This window comes from Podarcis muralis, chromosome 5, assembly GCF_964188315.1.
Source record: "Podarcis muralis chromosome 5, rPodMur119.hap1.1, whole genome shotgun sequence".
In the NCBI taxonomy this organism is placed as follows: Eukaryota; Metazoa; Chordata; class Lepidosauria; order Squamata; family Lacertidae; genus Podarcis; species Podarcis muralis.
In genome coordinates this window covers 100,500,756-100,517,609 of record NC_135659.1, presented here as the reverse complement: position 1 = coordinate 100,517,609, position 16,854 = coordinate 100,500,756, and the positions used below count along the sequence as shown (strand labels likewise).

The 16,854-nt window shown below is 47.6% G+C and overlaps 1 protein-coding gene across 1 annotated transcript; it reads right to left on the bottom strand.

Moving 5' to 3' along the window:
- Positions 1–43: 43 nt before the first annotated feature.
- Positions 44–12,739, bottom strand: LOC114599868 (papilin-like). Its single transcript, XM_077929483.1, has 8 exons — positions 12,492–12,739; positions 10,633–10,773; positions 9,255–9,413; positions 8,798–8,935; positions 8,498–8,680; positions 7,080–7,247; positions 6,492–6,607; positions 44–91 (listed from the first exon to the last, which is right to left on the bottom strand). The coding sequence occupies exons 1-7, from the start codon at positions 12,574–12,576 to the stop codon at positions 6,585–6,587; spliced, it is 897 nt and encodes a 298-aa protein (XP_077785609.1). The 5' UTR covers positions 12,577–12,739; the 3' UTR covers positions 44–91; positions 6,492–6,584.
- Between the last annotated feature and the right edge of the window lie 4,115 nt (positions 12,740–16,854).

Here is a 16,854-nt window from a genome sequence, read left to right as displayed (position 1 = left end):
TTGACACCTGATGTCATGCGATGCAAGAACCAGACTCAGCACATGCCAGAAATCTCAGGTTTTATTTGGAGATAGATGATCCCACAGCAGCCTCCCTGTGGCATCTGAATATAGACTGTATTTTTAATCAAGGCTTATATTGGCTTATATCTTGATCAGGTTCCTAAATTAAATGGGCTTAGATTTTCAAATGTTTCATGCCAGGCAGAGAAAACCTTGGCCATTCTCCTAAGACAAGGGGCCCCCTTTGATTTATAGCAGAAAACAATTCTCAAAGTCGTAAAAAAGGGAATTACAGGTTAAGAGCAAGGTTACATAGACCAAACATAATTAGGAATGGGCAAATAGTAAAATGATACCATGGGCCTCTCTTAAACTTGAGCCACAGGGTAAAAGGCCAAGAGCAAATGGTTTTGAAAACAACTGGCTGGAGAAGGGGGGGAGTGTAAACAGGGGAAGAGACTTTTTTCTTCACTTTTTATTTTGAGGCTGTAAACTGTTCCTTCCTTTTACTTTGAGGAGATTTATCCTTCTAAAAAGCTATATATGTTATGTATGAAATATGCTGGCTTAAATGTAATTATGCAAAGGATCTAGAAAGAAAGAAATGCTAAATTCTTATTTCATAGAGTCATATTGCTGTGAGACCAGAGGGGCAAAACGAGCCCAGCTCCCCTGCAAGACAGGAAGACGCCAGCGAGCACTCATGACAAATGGTTGTCAGGCCTTTGTTTAAAGACCTCCAAAAGGAGATATTTCATTGATGATGCATGAGAATATGAACCCAAGGTCTCTGACATCTGTTCAAGATAAAAATTTAAGATTAACCATTTGTTTTAGAAGGCAATAGGGCAAGGAGGGCAAGAGGTGAGCTGGTAATTAAGATTCCATGTAAGATATATTATTACTTATTTGTCATTTATATATAGCTCTTTGTGTTCCATATAAGGACAGGAGGAAATGGGTGTATCTTTTACATTGGTCATAGCAATCAGCCAATAGGAAATCCAACCAGGCTGACTGGACAGAGGCAGCCACAGGAGGAGCAAAGGGGGCTGGATTAAGGAAATATAAGTGCTGGCCATAATGGCAGGAGGGCAGGCCAGAGCTTGGTAACCATATACCACTGTGCCTCTCATTTATTTGTCTGACAAATAAATTATTATTTTAATTTCTCTATTGCTGCGTTGAATATTTCATTCCAGCTAAGCGTTAACCACAAGCAGGGTGCTACATTTTATGGTGCCGTGACTCGGATAAGTGGTCTGCTGGAACGCAGCCCCTTCGCCCTATTGGACAGGGTACAAGAGAGAGGATCTCTAAACTGCTTCCCAGCGCGCACTGGTAAATTTTTCCAGGGGGAACGCAGAAGTCTCGTCTGTCTGATACCCTGCCCACTGACGGCGACGGAACGGGGGGAACCAGAGAAATAAACAGGCAACCAGCTAAGGGTAAGTGCACTAAGGGGTTTTGGCCCTCCAATTAATTGGGAGGAAGAGAAGTCCTGATCAAACTTCTGCGTCTCAGTAAAGGGAAACTGAGTACGCTAGGTGGCTGGGTACATCAGATGGTGATCTGGTGTAGGGAAAAGGGAAGATTGGGAGGTAGAGTGTGGTTGAAGTATCTAGCGCATTGCATGTGTGAGAAAGTACAATGTGTAGCTGACCTAAGTGTGGAGTGAGTACTACTTCGTTTCCCAGTAAGGTGTGTGTGTGAGTGACTGAGTGGATACTTCACAGGGCCATACAATGGGAGTTGGGGGTTCAAAGGGGGGAAATACACCTCTTGAATGTATGTTAAATAATTTTAAGAAAGCCTTCTCAGGGGCATATGGAGTCAAAATGACGCCAGAGCGCTTGAGAACGTTATGTGAACTAGAATGGCCAAAACAAAATACTGGATGGCCATCTCAGGGAACTTTTGATATAAATTTAGTAAGCAAACTTTGGTCTAACATCACCAAAGAAACTGGAGGGTGCCCAGAACAATTTTCATATATAGATTCCTGGCTGAGCACATTAAATAAAAAATCCTCCATGGATAAGGGAATGCAAAGTCCAACGATGCAAATTATTGGCTGTAAAAGCCGAAGCTAGGAAAGGAATCTTGCCAAATAAACTCAAACCCATTTTTGAGGGACCAGAGGAAGAGGTGCTTCCACCTCCACCCTATGCTCCACATCGAAGGGAGCCTAATTCAAACCCTCCACCAGTTGTAACCCCAAGGCAAGAAAGTGGAACGAATAATGGGGGTGGAGTCACAGAGCTTGATTCCTTGATAGATTATGATAAATATCTTCAGGAGGCATTGGAGTCCTATAATGAAGCCCAAGCAGAAGTGGTTATTCCACCTGTGAGTCCCAGTAGAACTCCATCTACAGTCTCCTTTAGTGGAACAACTAATTGCCCACCCCAAACCCCTGTACATCCAAGTCCTAGAGAATTATTACAGAAGTTACAGGGAGACCTTAATCGGTCAGCAAGCAATACAGCCAGGCGTATAAAGCTGCTAAAAGAACGCCTTGGGACAAATACCATCCCCTATGATTTGAGGCCCCTAGAGCAAAGTGAAGAGAAAGATCACGTAGTAGCCCCTCTCAGAAGAGTATTTGATGCACTTGAGGAGCCTGTGCTGGTTAATGGGCAACCTGGACCACGGCCACCTCGAACTTCGACCCTGCAATGTATTCCATTCACAACTACAGATCTGATGAATTGGAAAACACCCCATCTTTCGCAGAAAAACCTCAGGCTATGATGGACTTGGTGACCTCAATAGTAAATACTCATAGTCCTACTTGGAGAGATTGTCGCCAGCTCCTGAATACTCTCTTCACCACTGAGGAAAGGAGAGACATAATTGAAAAGGCACAGATATATTTGCGTGAGCAGGCCAGAGTGGAAAATATTTATAATATTGACCGTCATCTCCAGGACAACTTTCCCTTGGAAGATCCTAATTGGGATCCAAACAATGCAATTCACCTGGCCAGGCTTACCACCTACCGCCAGACGCTTGTGCAAGGTATCTGCAGGGCATGCCAGAAGCCCACTAATATGTCTAAAGTCTCAGGAGGGTAGATGTGTTACCCATAACACTGTTTCGTGTTCGGTGCGCACCCACAAAAAGACTTAAGTTGTCACCTTTTGAGCTCCTGTATGGGAGGCCGCCCTCCTTTGTTCAGGATATTCCAGCTGACCTCAAACAAATAGGAGACCATGTGACACAGGGACAAGTGCAATCTCTCCCGTGTTTTTGTCTCTCTCTCGTGTTTGTTTGTTTGTTTTTTATCTTAACAGGTGGGCCCTCAAGCACACGCCGTGCAGCATTGCCGTGCCGATTCATCAGCTCCAGGCTGGCATAGCATATGGGTGAAAGAGTGGAAACGTGATCCACTTGCACCTAAGTGGCGTGGACCTTACACCGTCTTGCTCTCTACTCCAACAGCGGTGAAGGTAGCTGAGGTGACCCCCTGGATTCATCACTCCCGTTTGAAGAAGTCCGAAGGCAGTTGGACGTGCAAAGGTGACCCCTCTAATCCTTTAAAACTAACTCTCTCCAAAAACCCCTGTACCTAGCCCTACGGGGAACGGGCTAGGTCACGGGCAACATTAGACGACCGGCCTGCTGCAGCCACAACCTGGAAGCTGGCTGACCTGCGCACGCCTGAAGCTTGAGGAGCATCTGAACCAGCGATTGTGAAAGGGAAGATTCTCTTATACAATTGATTGACTGCCCCCTTGTGGAACAATTATCAGAGATATTACACATTGGGGATCCTTGGGATATATGTTTTGGTCTTGGTGGTTCCCCATTTCTGTCACTGGGGGAATTATATTGGGACTAATATTTATTTGCTATCACAATAAGGTAATCTTTTGTGGAAGGAATGCATATGCTAGACATCAACATGATTTTATTATTAATCCTGATCCCTTGGGAAGGGGAAGGGTCCTTGAATCTGACCAAATTTGCTAAATATGGATTCAGCCATGACCACAATATGTGGGTAGGTTTAGCTGAAATGGTAGCCAATGTTGCAAATAGGACCAATTGCCTTGTTTGCTCTCTTGGGCCAGATGATTCAGAGGGAGGTATGCCCTTATTACCGATACCATTAGATGCCATTGGTATGGTAAGCGAAATGCCACACCAAACAGAAGTACAGAATTTCCCCGGATGGAACTCAACTAAACCATTACGAGTTATACCTGTACAAGGGGAATTCTGTGTACATAAATTATCAGATGCAGCTGATTCTACCATGATAGGCTCTTCTCATTGTCACTATACTTGGGATTATATTAAGAATAGTCATACCTGGGCACACGGTACTACCTATCGAACTCGGAATACCTTGCCCTGTGCACCTCCTTTTATTCATGCATGGAAAGTGGTATGGAACATAACTGTGACAGAAAAAGGCAATCTAACATACTGCACTGTGAACTCTCTACCTCTTTTGATATTTTCGCCTTCTGTACTCCACGTACCAAAAACCTCAGACCCGATGGTTGTGGTGGATATGTGGAGAATGGGCATACAAGAAACTCCCTTCCAAATGGAGTGGGACTTGTTTCCTGGGATGGGTATTACCACCAATGTGGATTATGCCCACTAGTTCAGCTAAGCGAACACGAAGGAATGCTGATATTTCTCGTATAGCAGGAGGAAGTACCCAAAGTTGGAGCGGTACTGATGATTGGCCGCCAGAGCGCATTATAGCCTATTATGATCCTGCCTCCTGGAATCCTGGTGAGCTCATACAAGGGGCACGGGATCCTATTTATAATCTAAACAGAATAATTCGATTGCAAGCAGTAGTGGAACTTGTAACCAATGCAACGGCCCAGAGTTTGAGACTTATTGCACAACAGTTGGATGAAAGTAGAGCCGCCATTTTGCAGCTGAAAATGGGAATGGATTATGTACTTGCCAGGCAGGGAGGCCTATGTGGAGTCTTGAACTTGACAGGGAATGCCTGTTGCTTTAACATTTCTGATAATGGTGAGGCAATCCGTGTGTTGGCCACAAAGATGGAGAATATAGCACATGTCCCAGTACAAACATGGGAAGGATGGGATATGGGATGGCTCACCAATTGGTTACCTAATGTTGCAGGACTCAAAGGGATATTATTGTCTTGCTTGTTTTTCTTGACGGTAGTAATAATGGTTTTATGTATGGTGCCATGTATCATCTCATGTTTTAGAAGTACAATTAGCAAGATGATTTCGAATGAAACTCTACCTCATATCATGGCCCTATACAGAGCTTTACCTCAGGAATATGATGAAGATCAAGCTATCAAGGACGCTTGGTAAGCAAGGTCCTTGAGCTTGAAAGGGGGGAATGTGGCATCTGAATATAGACTGTATTTTTAATCAAGGCTTATATTGGCTTATATCTTGATCAGGTTCCTAAATTAAATGGGCTTAGATTTTCAAATGTTTCATGCCAGGCAGAGAAAACCTTGGCCATTCTCCTAAGACAAGGGGCCCCCTTTGATTTATAGCAGAAAACAATTCTCAAAGTCGTAAAAAAGGGAATTACAGGTTAAGAGCAAGGTTACATAGACCAAACATAATTAGGAATGGGCAAATAGTAAAATGATACCATGGGCCTCTCTTAAACTTGAGCCACAGGGTAAAAGGCCAAGAGCAAATGGTTTTGAAAACAACTGGCTGGAGAAGGGGGGGAGTGTAAACAGGGGAAGAGACTTTTTTCTTCACTTTTTATTTTGAGGCTGTAAACTGTTCCTTCCTTTTACTTTGAGGAGATTTATCCTTCTAAAAAGCTATATATGTTATGTATGAAATATGCTGGCTTAAATGTAATTATGCAAAGGATCTAGAAAGAAAGAAATGCTAAATTCTTATTTCATAGAGTCATATTGCTGTGAGACCAGAGGGGCAAAACGAGCCCAGCTCCCCTGCAAGACAGGAAGACGCCAGCGAGCACTCATGACAAATGGTTGTCAGGCCTTTGTTTAAAGACCTCCAAAAGGAGATATTTCATTGATGATGCATGAGAATATGAACCCAAGGTCTCTGACATCTGTTCAAGATAAAAATTTAAGATTAACCATTTGTTTTAGAAGGCAATAGGGCAAGGAGGGCAAGAGGTGAGCTGGTAATTAAGATTCCATGTAAGATATATTATTACTTATTTGTCATTTATATATAGCTCTTTGTGTTCCATATAAGGACAGGAGGAAATGGGTGTATCTTTTACATTGGTCATAGCAATCAGCCAATAGGAAATCCAACCAGGCTGACTGGACAGAGGCAGCCACAGGAGGAGCAAAGGGGGCTGGATTAAGGAAATATAAGTGCTGGCCATAATGGCAGGAGGGCAGGCCAGAGCTTGGTAACCATATACCACTGTGCCTCTCATTTATTTGTCTGACAAATAAATTATTATTTTAATTTCTCTATTGCTGCGTTGAATATTTCATTCCAGCTAAGCATTAACCACAAGCAGGGTGCTACATCCCTAGAGATAGAAGGAGGGGGGCATGGCAACACACTGATGTCTGCTCTGGGGTTGGGGTCTTCTCAGACAACGTGAGAATGTTGACCTATTCAGTCCTCCTCAGTTGACTTTCCTGCGGGTGGAAAAGAGAAAGAGTCAAGGGGGAGGCAGCCAAGTAATTGAGCACTGGCCCTTAGGGCAGGCAGCGGCATTGACAGAATCATACAATTGTAGAGTTGAAAGGGACCCCCAAGGGTCATCTAGCCCAACCCCCTTAAAGAAGGAACCACATTCCTCACAGACAGACAGCCAAACCCTGCTTATAAACCTCTAAAGAAGGAGATTTCACTACCACCTCCCAAGGGAGACCATTTGACTGTCGAAAAGCTCTCACTGCCAGAAGTCTGAATCTCCTTTCTTGTTACTTGAAGCCGTTGGTAAACTCACCCATGGGTAGGGCAGGATAAGCAGGGCAGCCGAGAGAGAACCCTGTGGACCTCCACAGTCTGCCCCCTACCCTCCACATGCACACTTATAAATATTTAGAGACAGAGATAGATAGAGAGACAGAGAAGCGCAGACACAGATGGAGACAAGAATCTTACCTCTTTGCCCACAGACCATCATGCACTCCAGTTTGGTGCGAAACCGATTGCCATTCCCCCCGCAGAGCCCATAGACGAATATCTCGCACTTCCTGGTGGCTGAGTTGTAGTAGTACAATTGTGAATAACCCAGACACGGGCCAGGGTCCTTTGGCAGCTTGCAAACCTCTGAGGCCACAGAAAGAGGAAGCAGAGAGGTTTTCTTATGGCATGAAGGTGTCAAGAGTTTTTAATTCCAACTTTATGTTCCCTGCATGCATTCCTCCATAAGAAGCCCCCCCCCCCCCGCTAGAGGGAAGGAATCACAGACCCTTCTCCTTCCAGGCAGAGAGGAATTGTGCCTGGGCTCTTTGGGCCAGCCCAGCTCAGGGACTGAATTTGGGGACCTCCTTGTGGCTGCTGGCTCAAATCTTTGCAGCCCTCTCGCCTCTCAACCCTTTGCCAAATGCTCCAACCCCAAACCCTCCTTCCAAAATCTGCAAAAACATAATTTTGGGCACAGACTAGGAGTCACCCTATGGCAAAGGTTGCTTATCACCAAACATGGAGCTAATACATGACTTCTCCTTATTCTGGGGATTTGCAAGGAGTGTCGTCCTCTTTTAATGAATCCTGAGGGCAACGCGTCAAATACACCGCAGCTGCCAAACTGTCATTTCCACCTCCCAGAGAAGGACTTTGAAATTGGGGTGTCAGAATTCCTAAGGCCACCTTCATTCTTACAAGGCTCCCCACCGTTGGATTTTGAATCCAAAGTTTTGGCGTCCTATTTCAGACACCATCTCTTATCTTGAAATTTCAAATTGCTCCAATCACAAATGTCCATACAAAGATTATGGCACAAAGTGGTAATATTAAGAAGAACATAAGGTTCTGGATCAGGCCAATGGCCCATCTGGTCCAGCATCCTGTTCTCACAGGGCCAGCCAGATGCTTTTGGGAAATCAGCAAGCAGGGTCCCAGCCCAAGAGCAGCCCTCTCCCTTCCTGTGGCTTCCAACACCCATATCCAGCCTCTGTCCAGCTAAGGGATCCCAACCGCTCCATCCTCTCAATTATATGAAACATAAAGTCCAGAACAGAGCAGTGTACCCAGTCCTCCCAGAACTCTGGACCCCTTCTGGCCGGCTTCTTGGATGGGTTTGCCCACCTTCCCAGAGGGGCTCTGCAGCCTTGCCTGGTGGTCAGAGTGTTGAACTAGGACCTGAGAGAGATGCGGGTTCAAATCCCCACTCAGCCATGAAGCTCACTGGGTGGACCTTGGGCCAGTGGCTTCCTCTGAGCTTAGCCTACCTCACGGGGTTATTGTTGGGGTTAAATGAGGAAGGGGAAGTTCAGCTCCTTGGAGGACAAGGGGATATATAAATGCAATCAATGAAGCCATGAAGATGAAGTTCTGGTGGGTCCCAAACTTGGTACCTGGGCTGATTTTCCCGCAGGCTGCCTCACATGCCTCCTTTGTCTCAAAGTTGTTGCTGTTACCCTCACAGCCACCATAGGTGAACAGGACGCACTTCTTCTCCGATGGGTTGTAGTAGTAACGGGGGAAGGCTGCTAAACATCGTCCGGTTTTGGGCGGCAACTGGCACCTGTCACTGCGAACTGTTGGAGGCAGAATGGATGGAGGTCCATGGGGAGACGTTCTCAGTCTCCAGGGCACTTAGGTGCCCAGGGAAGAGAAGTAGGGAGGGTGGAAGGAGTCAGGGCCTTTGCCAGTACCTGAGTCCAGGCAGCCCCGGCTGCACATAGTGAAGCAGCACTTCTGGGTGAGAGGGCAGTCTCGGTCGTCTCTGCAGGTGTCATTGCAAGGGACAAAGGTATTCACCAGTTCCCTTTTGGGGCACACGCCAGGGTGCTCTGGAAAAAGGAGATGGAGAGGAGGAGACAGCAGTCAGTAGTGAGATGGAATTGTGTTTTGAATGCCAGGACTCACTCTGGAACGTGTGAGGATATCATCAAGAGGAAACAAACTCCTGAGCATGTGCAGAGTTCATTTTCCCTCCTATGATCCTACCACTGGCAGCTGCCACCACCACACCGCTTGGCATGAGGGAGAGGAGACTCTTTGAGTGAGCCCCAGCACCTCTTCCTTGGCAGAATCCTCTGCCAGCCATGCACATGTACACACAACTGCCCTCCCCACCAGGTCCCCATATCTCCCGCATCCAAGAGATACCTTCTTCAGCCGCTTGGCAAGTCTTCCCGCACCCATTGCTGCAGCACTTCTTGCGTGGCAAGTAGACTGAGCCACAGTCCTGGTCATTGTTGCAAGTCGCTAAGCAGTTTGTAGCCTGGCCTGGCTGGGGGCTCAGCCTGGGGCAGTATCCAGGGTAGACTGGGGATGAAAGGAGAACCTAAGAAGAGCATCTGCTGGATCAGGCCAGTGGCCCATCTGTTCTCACAGTGGCTAGGCAGATGAAGAACACTTTCTCCCCTCTGTGTTTGCCATGACTGGTATTCAGAAGCATTTATGGGGCTGCAAGCCAACATTGAGTGCACTCCCAACATTTTCTGAATGTATTTTCTTCAGCTGAAATCTTGTCTAGGACCGACAACTATCTGGCTGCACAAATTAAGTAAGAAGATGAACTAATAATTTAATTTGCAAATCATGGAATTGAGTGTTTACTTCAATCTTTACACAACTGAGGTAATTCAGCTTTGAATTTATGCATGTTTTTGGTTCTTTGTCAGTCTTTCTGAACCGCACTGTGATCTTTGGATGAAGGGCTGTATAATAATAATAATAATAATAATTTATTATTTATACCCTGCCCATCTGGCTGGGCCTCCCCAGCCACTCTGGGCGGCTTCCATAAAAACCAAAAATACAATAAAATATCACATGTTAAAAACTTCCCTGAACAGGGCTGCCTTAAGATGTCTCTTGAATGTCAGGTAGTTATTTATCACTTTGACATCTGCTGGAAGGGCGTTCCACAGGGTGGGCGCCACTACCGAGAAGGCCCTCTGCCTGGTTCCCTGTAGCTTTGCTTCTCGCAATGAGGGAACCGCCAGAAGGCCCTCGGCGCTGGACCTCAGCGTCCGGGCAGAATGATGGGGGTGGAGACGCTCCTTCAGGTATACTGGAGGTATAGACATTTCATAAATAAATAGGTCTGTTTTCATATTTAAAAAACCCCACATTAATACTTGCAGGGAAAGGAGCCAGTTCCTCTTTGCCTGGAATGAATGGGGTCCCCCTGACCTGACCTGCTTGCACACCTGGGAGCAGGTGAGTCTCTGGACTGAGGCTGTGCGCAGCCTGCCTCCCACCTGTTGCTTGGACCCTGCTGGCAGTGCACCAGGTGGAGGTCACCTGCCATGTCTGAACAAGCCACACCATGGTGGGTGGGATGCTGCACTGCAATGCCTCTTGCCTGACTATGAACTACAGCGTTAAAGCCTACATGGATCCAGGCAGGGCATGCACCAAAACCCTGTTTGCATGGGTGGCTGATCAAGAGCACATTTCAGTCAGAAGGTGAGGCAGATAGGAGGTTCCTGACTTCAATTCTCCCCCAAAAAAGAGGGGCTGATGCCCCTCTGCTTACCCTCATGTGGGAGCATGCACTGTTGCCCACAGCCGGTCTGGCAGCAGCGCTCGCTCCCTGGGCAGCTGTTGTCCCAGGAGCAGAACTGGCCGCACTGGGTGTCATTATTTTGGATCAGAGTAGGACAGGTGCCAGGCTTCCCTGTGATGGAGAAAGAGAGAAAGAGGGAAAGAGAGAGAAATGGATTACTAAGCCCTTAATCGGTGCTGGAAAAGAAGGCATTTCAACTCCTCGCAGCTGTGAAAATTGAAAGCTCCTGCCGCTTAAAGAAAGAATGTAAGAGCAGCTTGCAGGATCAAGCTATTGTCTTCTCTATGCCAGCATCCTGTTCATATCTTCATCATTTCCTGGGAGATGGGCGGGGCTTGCTTCTAGGTACAAGGTGTGTCCTTAAGTCTCTCCTGCAGCTTACCTGAAAGTGGGTCTGGGCTGCAAAGGCAAGTGTTCCTCCTGCCCTGCCTCAGAAGCCCAGCAGGTGGCACCAAATCTGCACCCCTCAAGTCTGCTGCTCCCAAGGGGTGCTCCTCTTGGCCACAGCGGGGAGGGGGTGTCAGAAAAGGGCTGGCATTTCAGAGGCAATGTATTAGTGGACATCCTATGCCTCATCTTAATGTGGATTGGGAATCCCTTTTCATTAGTTATCTGCTCTTCAACCTAAGGTCCCAGGAAACATTACAACCTTAAAACAAAACATTAAAAGCAGTTTGAAGCAAGTTACATCCACAAAAGTAAGGAGATTCTGATTCCCTGTTCTTTGAAAATCTGAACAGGAGAGCTGTATCATTGGCTTAGGGCAGTGGTTTTCAAGCAGTGTGTTGTGGCACCCTGGGGTGCCTTGAATGATGGGCAACACTGGCCTCTGTCTCTCTTTCCTTCCCTCCCTCTTGCATCTCTGCCTCCCAAAGGCTTGCACAGCCGTTTATTGCAGCAGCCCTGGCTATAAGCTCCACAGGCAAAGGGTGCGTCTGGGGCTGGCCGGGAGATGCTGGTTGCCAGGAACTGAGGTGGCCTCAGAGTAAGCAGGTGGGTGAGGGAGCCCAGCCAGGCAGTCCACCAGCCCTTGCTGTTGGGAATGGACAGACGAGTGGCAGGCTGGCCGGCCGACTGGCCGTCACTGCTTTCGTCTTTCTTGTGCTTGTGCTCTTGGGCAAGACCTGCCTGGGAGCTGAGTGCCCACTGCTGCTGTTGCTGCTGCCTGCCAAGGTAAGGTGCTGGCCTCACGTTCACCTTCGACCAGTCTCCGTTGGGCCACTAAGGCTGGGTGTATCCTCTTCCCAGGCTGTTGTGGGGCAGTGTGGGGAGGGAGGCACCTCTCTTTGGGGCAGGAGGGGCAGCTTAGAGACTGGGGCAGTGGCAGCGGCTGTCCGGAGGACTCCCAATGAGGGGGGAGAGGAGAGGAGGCTGAAGGAACACTCCACAAGAAAGGGCCTTTCTGTCACCCAGGTCAAAGACCCAGTCTGGCGCGCGCACGCACACACACACACACACCCCAAATGTGTGTTTGCATACATACTCACACACACCCCTCAATACATTTATTCATAGAAGCCCTGGCAAAGTCTCATTGCCGGGAAGGGGAGCAAATTATATAAGGAACACCTTGGCAAGAGGGGGAATCCTTGGCTGGTGGGAGGTGTCCAGTGGCACAGCAGAGTGGCAGAATGCCCCCCTCTCACCGAATTTCAGCATTCCCAGTGGGGGATGAAACCACACACCTTTTGCATGCAACTCAAGTGCTGTTCCCCTGAGCTTCCCCAGCTTCCTGAAGGAATTTTCATGACTGCACTTCTCTCAACAATTCCCAGAGAAATGCTTCTGAGACATGCACCTGTAAGGAGAGAGGAGACAGGATCCCTTACCTGGAAGCCTCTGAGCAGAGGCAGGTGTCAGCTCAGCCCAGAGGGCGAGGAGCCCCACAAGGATCACAAGAGCACCGGACTTCATGGTGGGTCAGGCTAAGTGGAGAGTCCACTGCCCTTCCTTATATTGCCCAGGATTGCAGAATCACAGCAAGCTCAGGAGGAGGGTGGAAGTGGTGAGCAGGACAGAGAGGAAGCTCTTTCTCCCCCAGCAGGTTTGGTAACAATCGGTCCCAACGGCTGAAAGGTTGTGGGCAACCTTTCCACAGAGGTGCCTGAGTGAGGAGGAGAGCTAGAAATGACAAGCCGAGGATCCTACACCCCCCCCCCCAAACTTGCTCTCTCCAGTTCTTTGCACAGAGCTAACATTTCCACCCTTGCACCTCTAACGTCATTTATTCGATCTCAGAGGAGCCTGACTTTGCCATCACAGAAGAGGTATAATTATAGTTATTGTTTGTTCATGACCTCTTGATTAATTACAGGTTGAAAAATTAAAGCACAGTCTTATAAACAGTCTAAAACAACTTGCAATCATAAAAACAAGGTGGGTCCTAAAAACACACATCTCAAGTCTCAAAAAGCCAGGTAAAAGAGTTGCTTCTTCAACCAGCTCTGGAAGCTGAGCCATGAAGATGCCATCTGCTGTGGAACCAGGCTCAATCTCCTTGTATTACTGGCAAAGCCCTGGACAACTTGGGTCCAGGATCCCTCAGGGATCACCTGAACCCTGATATTCCAGCTCGATCACTGAGATCATCTGCAGGAGCATCTTTGGTCATTTTGTGGGTTGCTGAGGCTTCTTTGACAACAACCAAGTTGTCATTGGCCCACTCCTGTGGAACTCCCTGCCACTAGAGACTCAGCAGGAGGATTCTGTCCAACATCTAAACACCTGCTGAAAACTTTTCTATTCTCTAGGCAATTGAGAATATATTCCCCCACAATGGTCTGCTGGTGTTTGTTTCTAATTTGTTTTTTCTTTTTAATTTTTAATTTTTATGATACGATATGATAATCTTTATTGTCATTGTCACATACAGAACAACGAAATTGAAAAAATCTACAACAGACATTCAAAAATCAACAAGCTTGCTATCCCAGCTATCCCAGCCTGGTTAACCCCCTAAAAACTCTGATACCCCATAATATACCGGTAATAAAATACAATATACTCCCACAGAGACTACCTTACACTGCGTTAAAACCAGAATTGCATTTGCGTAGAAACTGTTTCTCAGGCAGCTAGCCCTAGTCTTTATAACCCTGGACCTTCTTCCAGAAGGCAGAAGCTGAAAGAGATCATTTCCAGGGTGCGCACTGTCCTGCGCTATCTCTGCTGCTTTCTTATGGCACCTGGAAGCATAGATTTGATCCAAGGTGGGAAGAGTGCACCCAATTATTCTCTCCGCAGTCTTTACAACCCCGGACAGCTTTGGTTTTTCCCCTGACCGTGCAGCTCCCAAACCACATACACAGACCAAAGGTTTATGCACCCTCCACAGTACAATGGTCAAATGCCATCAACAGGTCCTTTGAGAGATTATTTTTCCAGAGGATAATTATTTTATTGCCTGGTTTTATGTCTTTATATTGCTGTAAACCACTGTGAAATGTTTTATTGAACAAACAACCAGTACAAATTCAGATACAAAGAAATAGGTTAAAATGCAGCAGCATCAGTGAAAAGGGATAACCAAAGCCAGGTAGCCGAATCAATAAATCCTGCCAATCTACTTAGGTGTCCCCCTGTCCCAGGAAGCAGAAAGGGAGCCCAGCTTGCCACAGGGGCATGGACCCACCATGTGGGGTCTTCCCTTCTTCTCTCAGCTTCCCACCATGTGTCTCACAGGAGCAGAGGGAGACTGCGTGTTGAGTCAGCCTGTGGTTGGGGGGGCGCGCGCCTCTCTCTAGCATGCAGATCCAAACTTCAACCATGACGTCCCAGGGTCAGATCCTACGCCTGCCTGCCAGGACTCCTTCAGCCAAGAACAGGGAGTGAGTGATGTTTCCTCCCAGGAGAGGGAGGAACAGAAGATGTTATCTGACCTGGCAGAGGCAAGGTAGCTCAGGTGGAAGACTGTGAGACTCTTGACTTCAGGGTCATGGGTTTGAGCCCCACGTTGGGCAAAATATTCCTGCATTGCAAGGTGCCCTGGTGGTCTCTCCCAACTCTCCCATTCTCTGTTTCTATGATCCTACGAAGGCTCATGCTAGCTTCACCGTTAGGAGAGAGGCAGCAGGAAAACAGCAATAAAATGAAAGCAGATCAGGAGGAGGAGTGAGTCAAGCAACAAGAAGGTTTCTGTGAACACATCATAGACAGCGGGGCTCTTAAATAGAGGAAGTGTCAGATCATTGCTACACCTTGCCCAATGTTGTTGGCACTGGCTGGCAGTAGACTTCATGGGAGGCATTCTGCCCACTGAGCACCCTAACCCATCCCAAAGGGGGAGAGAGGGAAAGACCAGGGGAAAACTATTAGCTTCTGATCACAGAATTATCAGAGGGTAGAGTTGGAAGGGACGCAGAGGGTCATCTGGTCCAACGCAGGAGTCATGGCTAAACAGGACCACAACTTTAATAAAGTTTGAAAAACCCAACCAAAGTACAAAGGGGAAAAAATGAATAAACACATCGTAACCATATGTAAAAACAGCACAGCTACAAAGTGACCAATAATATCTATGTCTGACCAATAGCACTATTCTGAAATGGTTTGGGTGAATTATTATCAGGGCTTCTTTTCAGCCAGAACTCAGTGAGTTCCTCTCAGGTAGGTGCCATTGCCATTCTGAGAGAATGGGGGAGGTGTTCATGGTGAGTTCCGACACCTCTTTTTCTAGAAAAATAACAATTCTTCTTCTTCTTTGCAAACCACCCTATACCTCAAGTCTCAGGGCAGTTCACAGGATAAAGTCACAACATAAAAACACAAAATAAACAATCAACCCCCCCCCCAATAAACGCCAGCCCAATAAACCACCCCCAAGGCATTTTAAAAGGGCATTGGGAGGACAATCAGCTAAAGGCCTGGTTAGTGAGGAATGTTTTTGCCTGGTGCCTAATGGTTTATAATGAAGGTGCTAGGCAAATCTCCCTGGGGAGAGCATCCCACAAACAGGGAGCCACTGCAGGAAAGGCCTGCTCTTGCGAACATAAAGTTCTTTCTTAAATTCTGAAAACATAAGCTCATCGGCCCATAAGATCATTTCTCCCACCTCAAGTCTTGCCCCTGACAGCAGGATCTAAAGGGAAGGGGAAGCTATGGAACAGGAGATGGAGGTTTCCTGGCAATGAGGACCCTTTCAGTTACCCATTCAGGGTTTCATACAGGAGCCCCAAGCCAGCACAGCCAGAAGATGCAGAAGCTCATGGGAATTGCAGCCAATTCAGAGGGAGGCTGCCTTAGAGAGTGTTTCCCATGGGGGCTTAGAAAGATGGAGATTGGGACAAGGGAGTCCAAGGAGACACTCACCTAGAGGCATCTGACCAGACACAGGTCCCGGCTCACCCCAGAAGGCAAGGAGCGCAACCAGGCAGAGGCCGATGGACTTCATGGCGAAGCAGGTCTGAGTCCCCTGCCTGCGCCCAGAAGGCTTTATATCCCATGCAGAAGGAACTGACAGCACATTTGGAAATCTCTCAGCTCCACCCAGAATGAACAGAAAGCAGAAAGGAATGGATTGGTTGGGAAAGGCTGGGGAATCTGAGTGACTGGAGATGAACCTTTCCAAGCCAGCACCCCATTCGTAGGCGGGCAGTGATGACTCTGTCCTAGGCGTGCCTCTTCTGTTATCAAAATGCAAAGGATCGCAGAAATGAGGAGCTGCCTCCAGGCGCTTCCAAGCACCAGGGGAAGTGCAGCCAAAACCCAGGAGACCCGATGCCAGCCTTGCGTCTGGGTGGGCTTGTGCCTGGGGCATTCAGAAAGAGGGCATCAGCCGTGCCAAAGGGAAAAGGGCCCCTTGGCTGCAGGAGGCAGGTGTATTCCCCTCTCCATAGTGGATCTCATTGCCCACCTGGGCTGCTTTCATGAGAAGAAGAGGTTCCAGGTGAGGTGGGAACAGAGCTGAACTGGGAGAAGGAGGAGAAAGTGCTTACCTGGATTCTGGCTGGAGGCAGGTGTCAGTTGACTCCAGAGAGCAAGGAGCCCCACAAGGAGGAGAAGGCCACCCCACCACAGGGTGAACAAGCTAAGTCTACTGCCCAGCCCACGACTCACTTACGGTATATCTCCAGAAAACAGGTTCTCTGGGGAATTCCCAAAGAAGGAGGTGAAGGAAGAAGAAACAGAGGTCAGGACAGTAAGCGGGACAGAGTGGACATTCTTTTCTTTCTAGGAAGGTTTTGCAACAAACGA

Coding starts and splice junctions, on each gene's coding strand:
- LOC114599868 (XM_077929483.1), bottom strand. CDS start 12,576: ATGAAGTCCGGTGCTCTTGTGATCCTTGTGGGGCTCCTCGCCCTCTGG. Junction 8,936..9,254: donor TTGCCAAGCGGCTGAAGAAG/GTATCTCTTGGA, acceptor TCCTTTTTCCAG/AGCACCCTGGCGTGTGCCCC. Junction 6,608..7,079: donor GATGGTCTGTGGGCAAAGAG/GTAAGATTCTTG, acceptor TTCCACCCGCAG/GAAAGTCAACTGAGGAGGAC.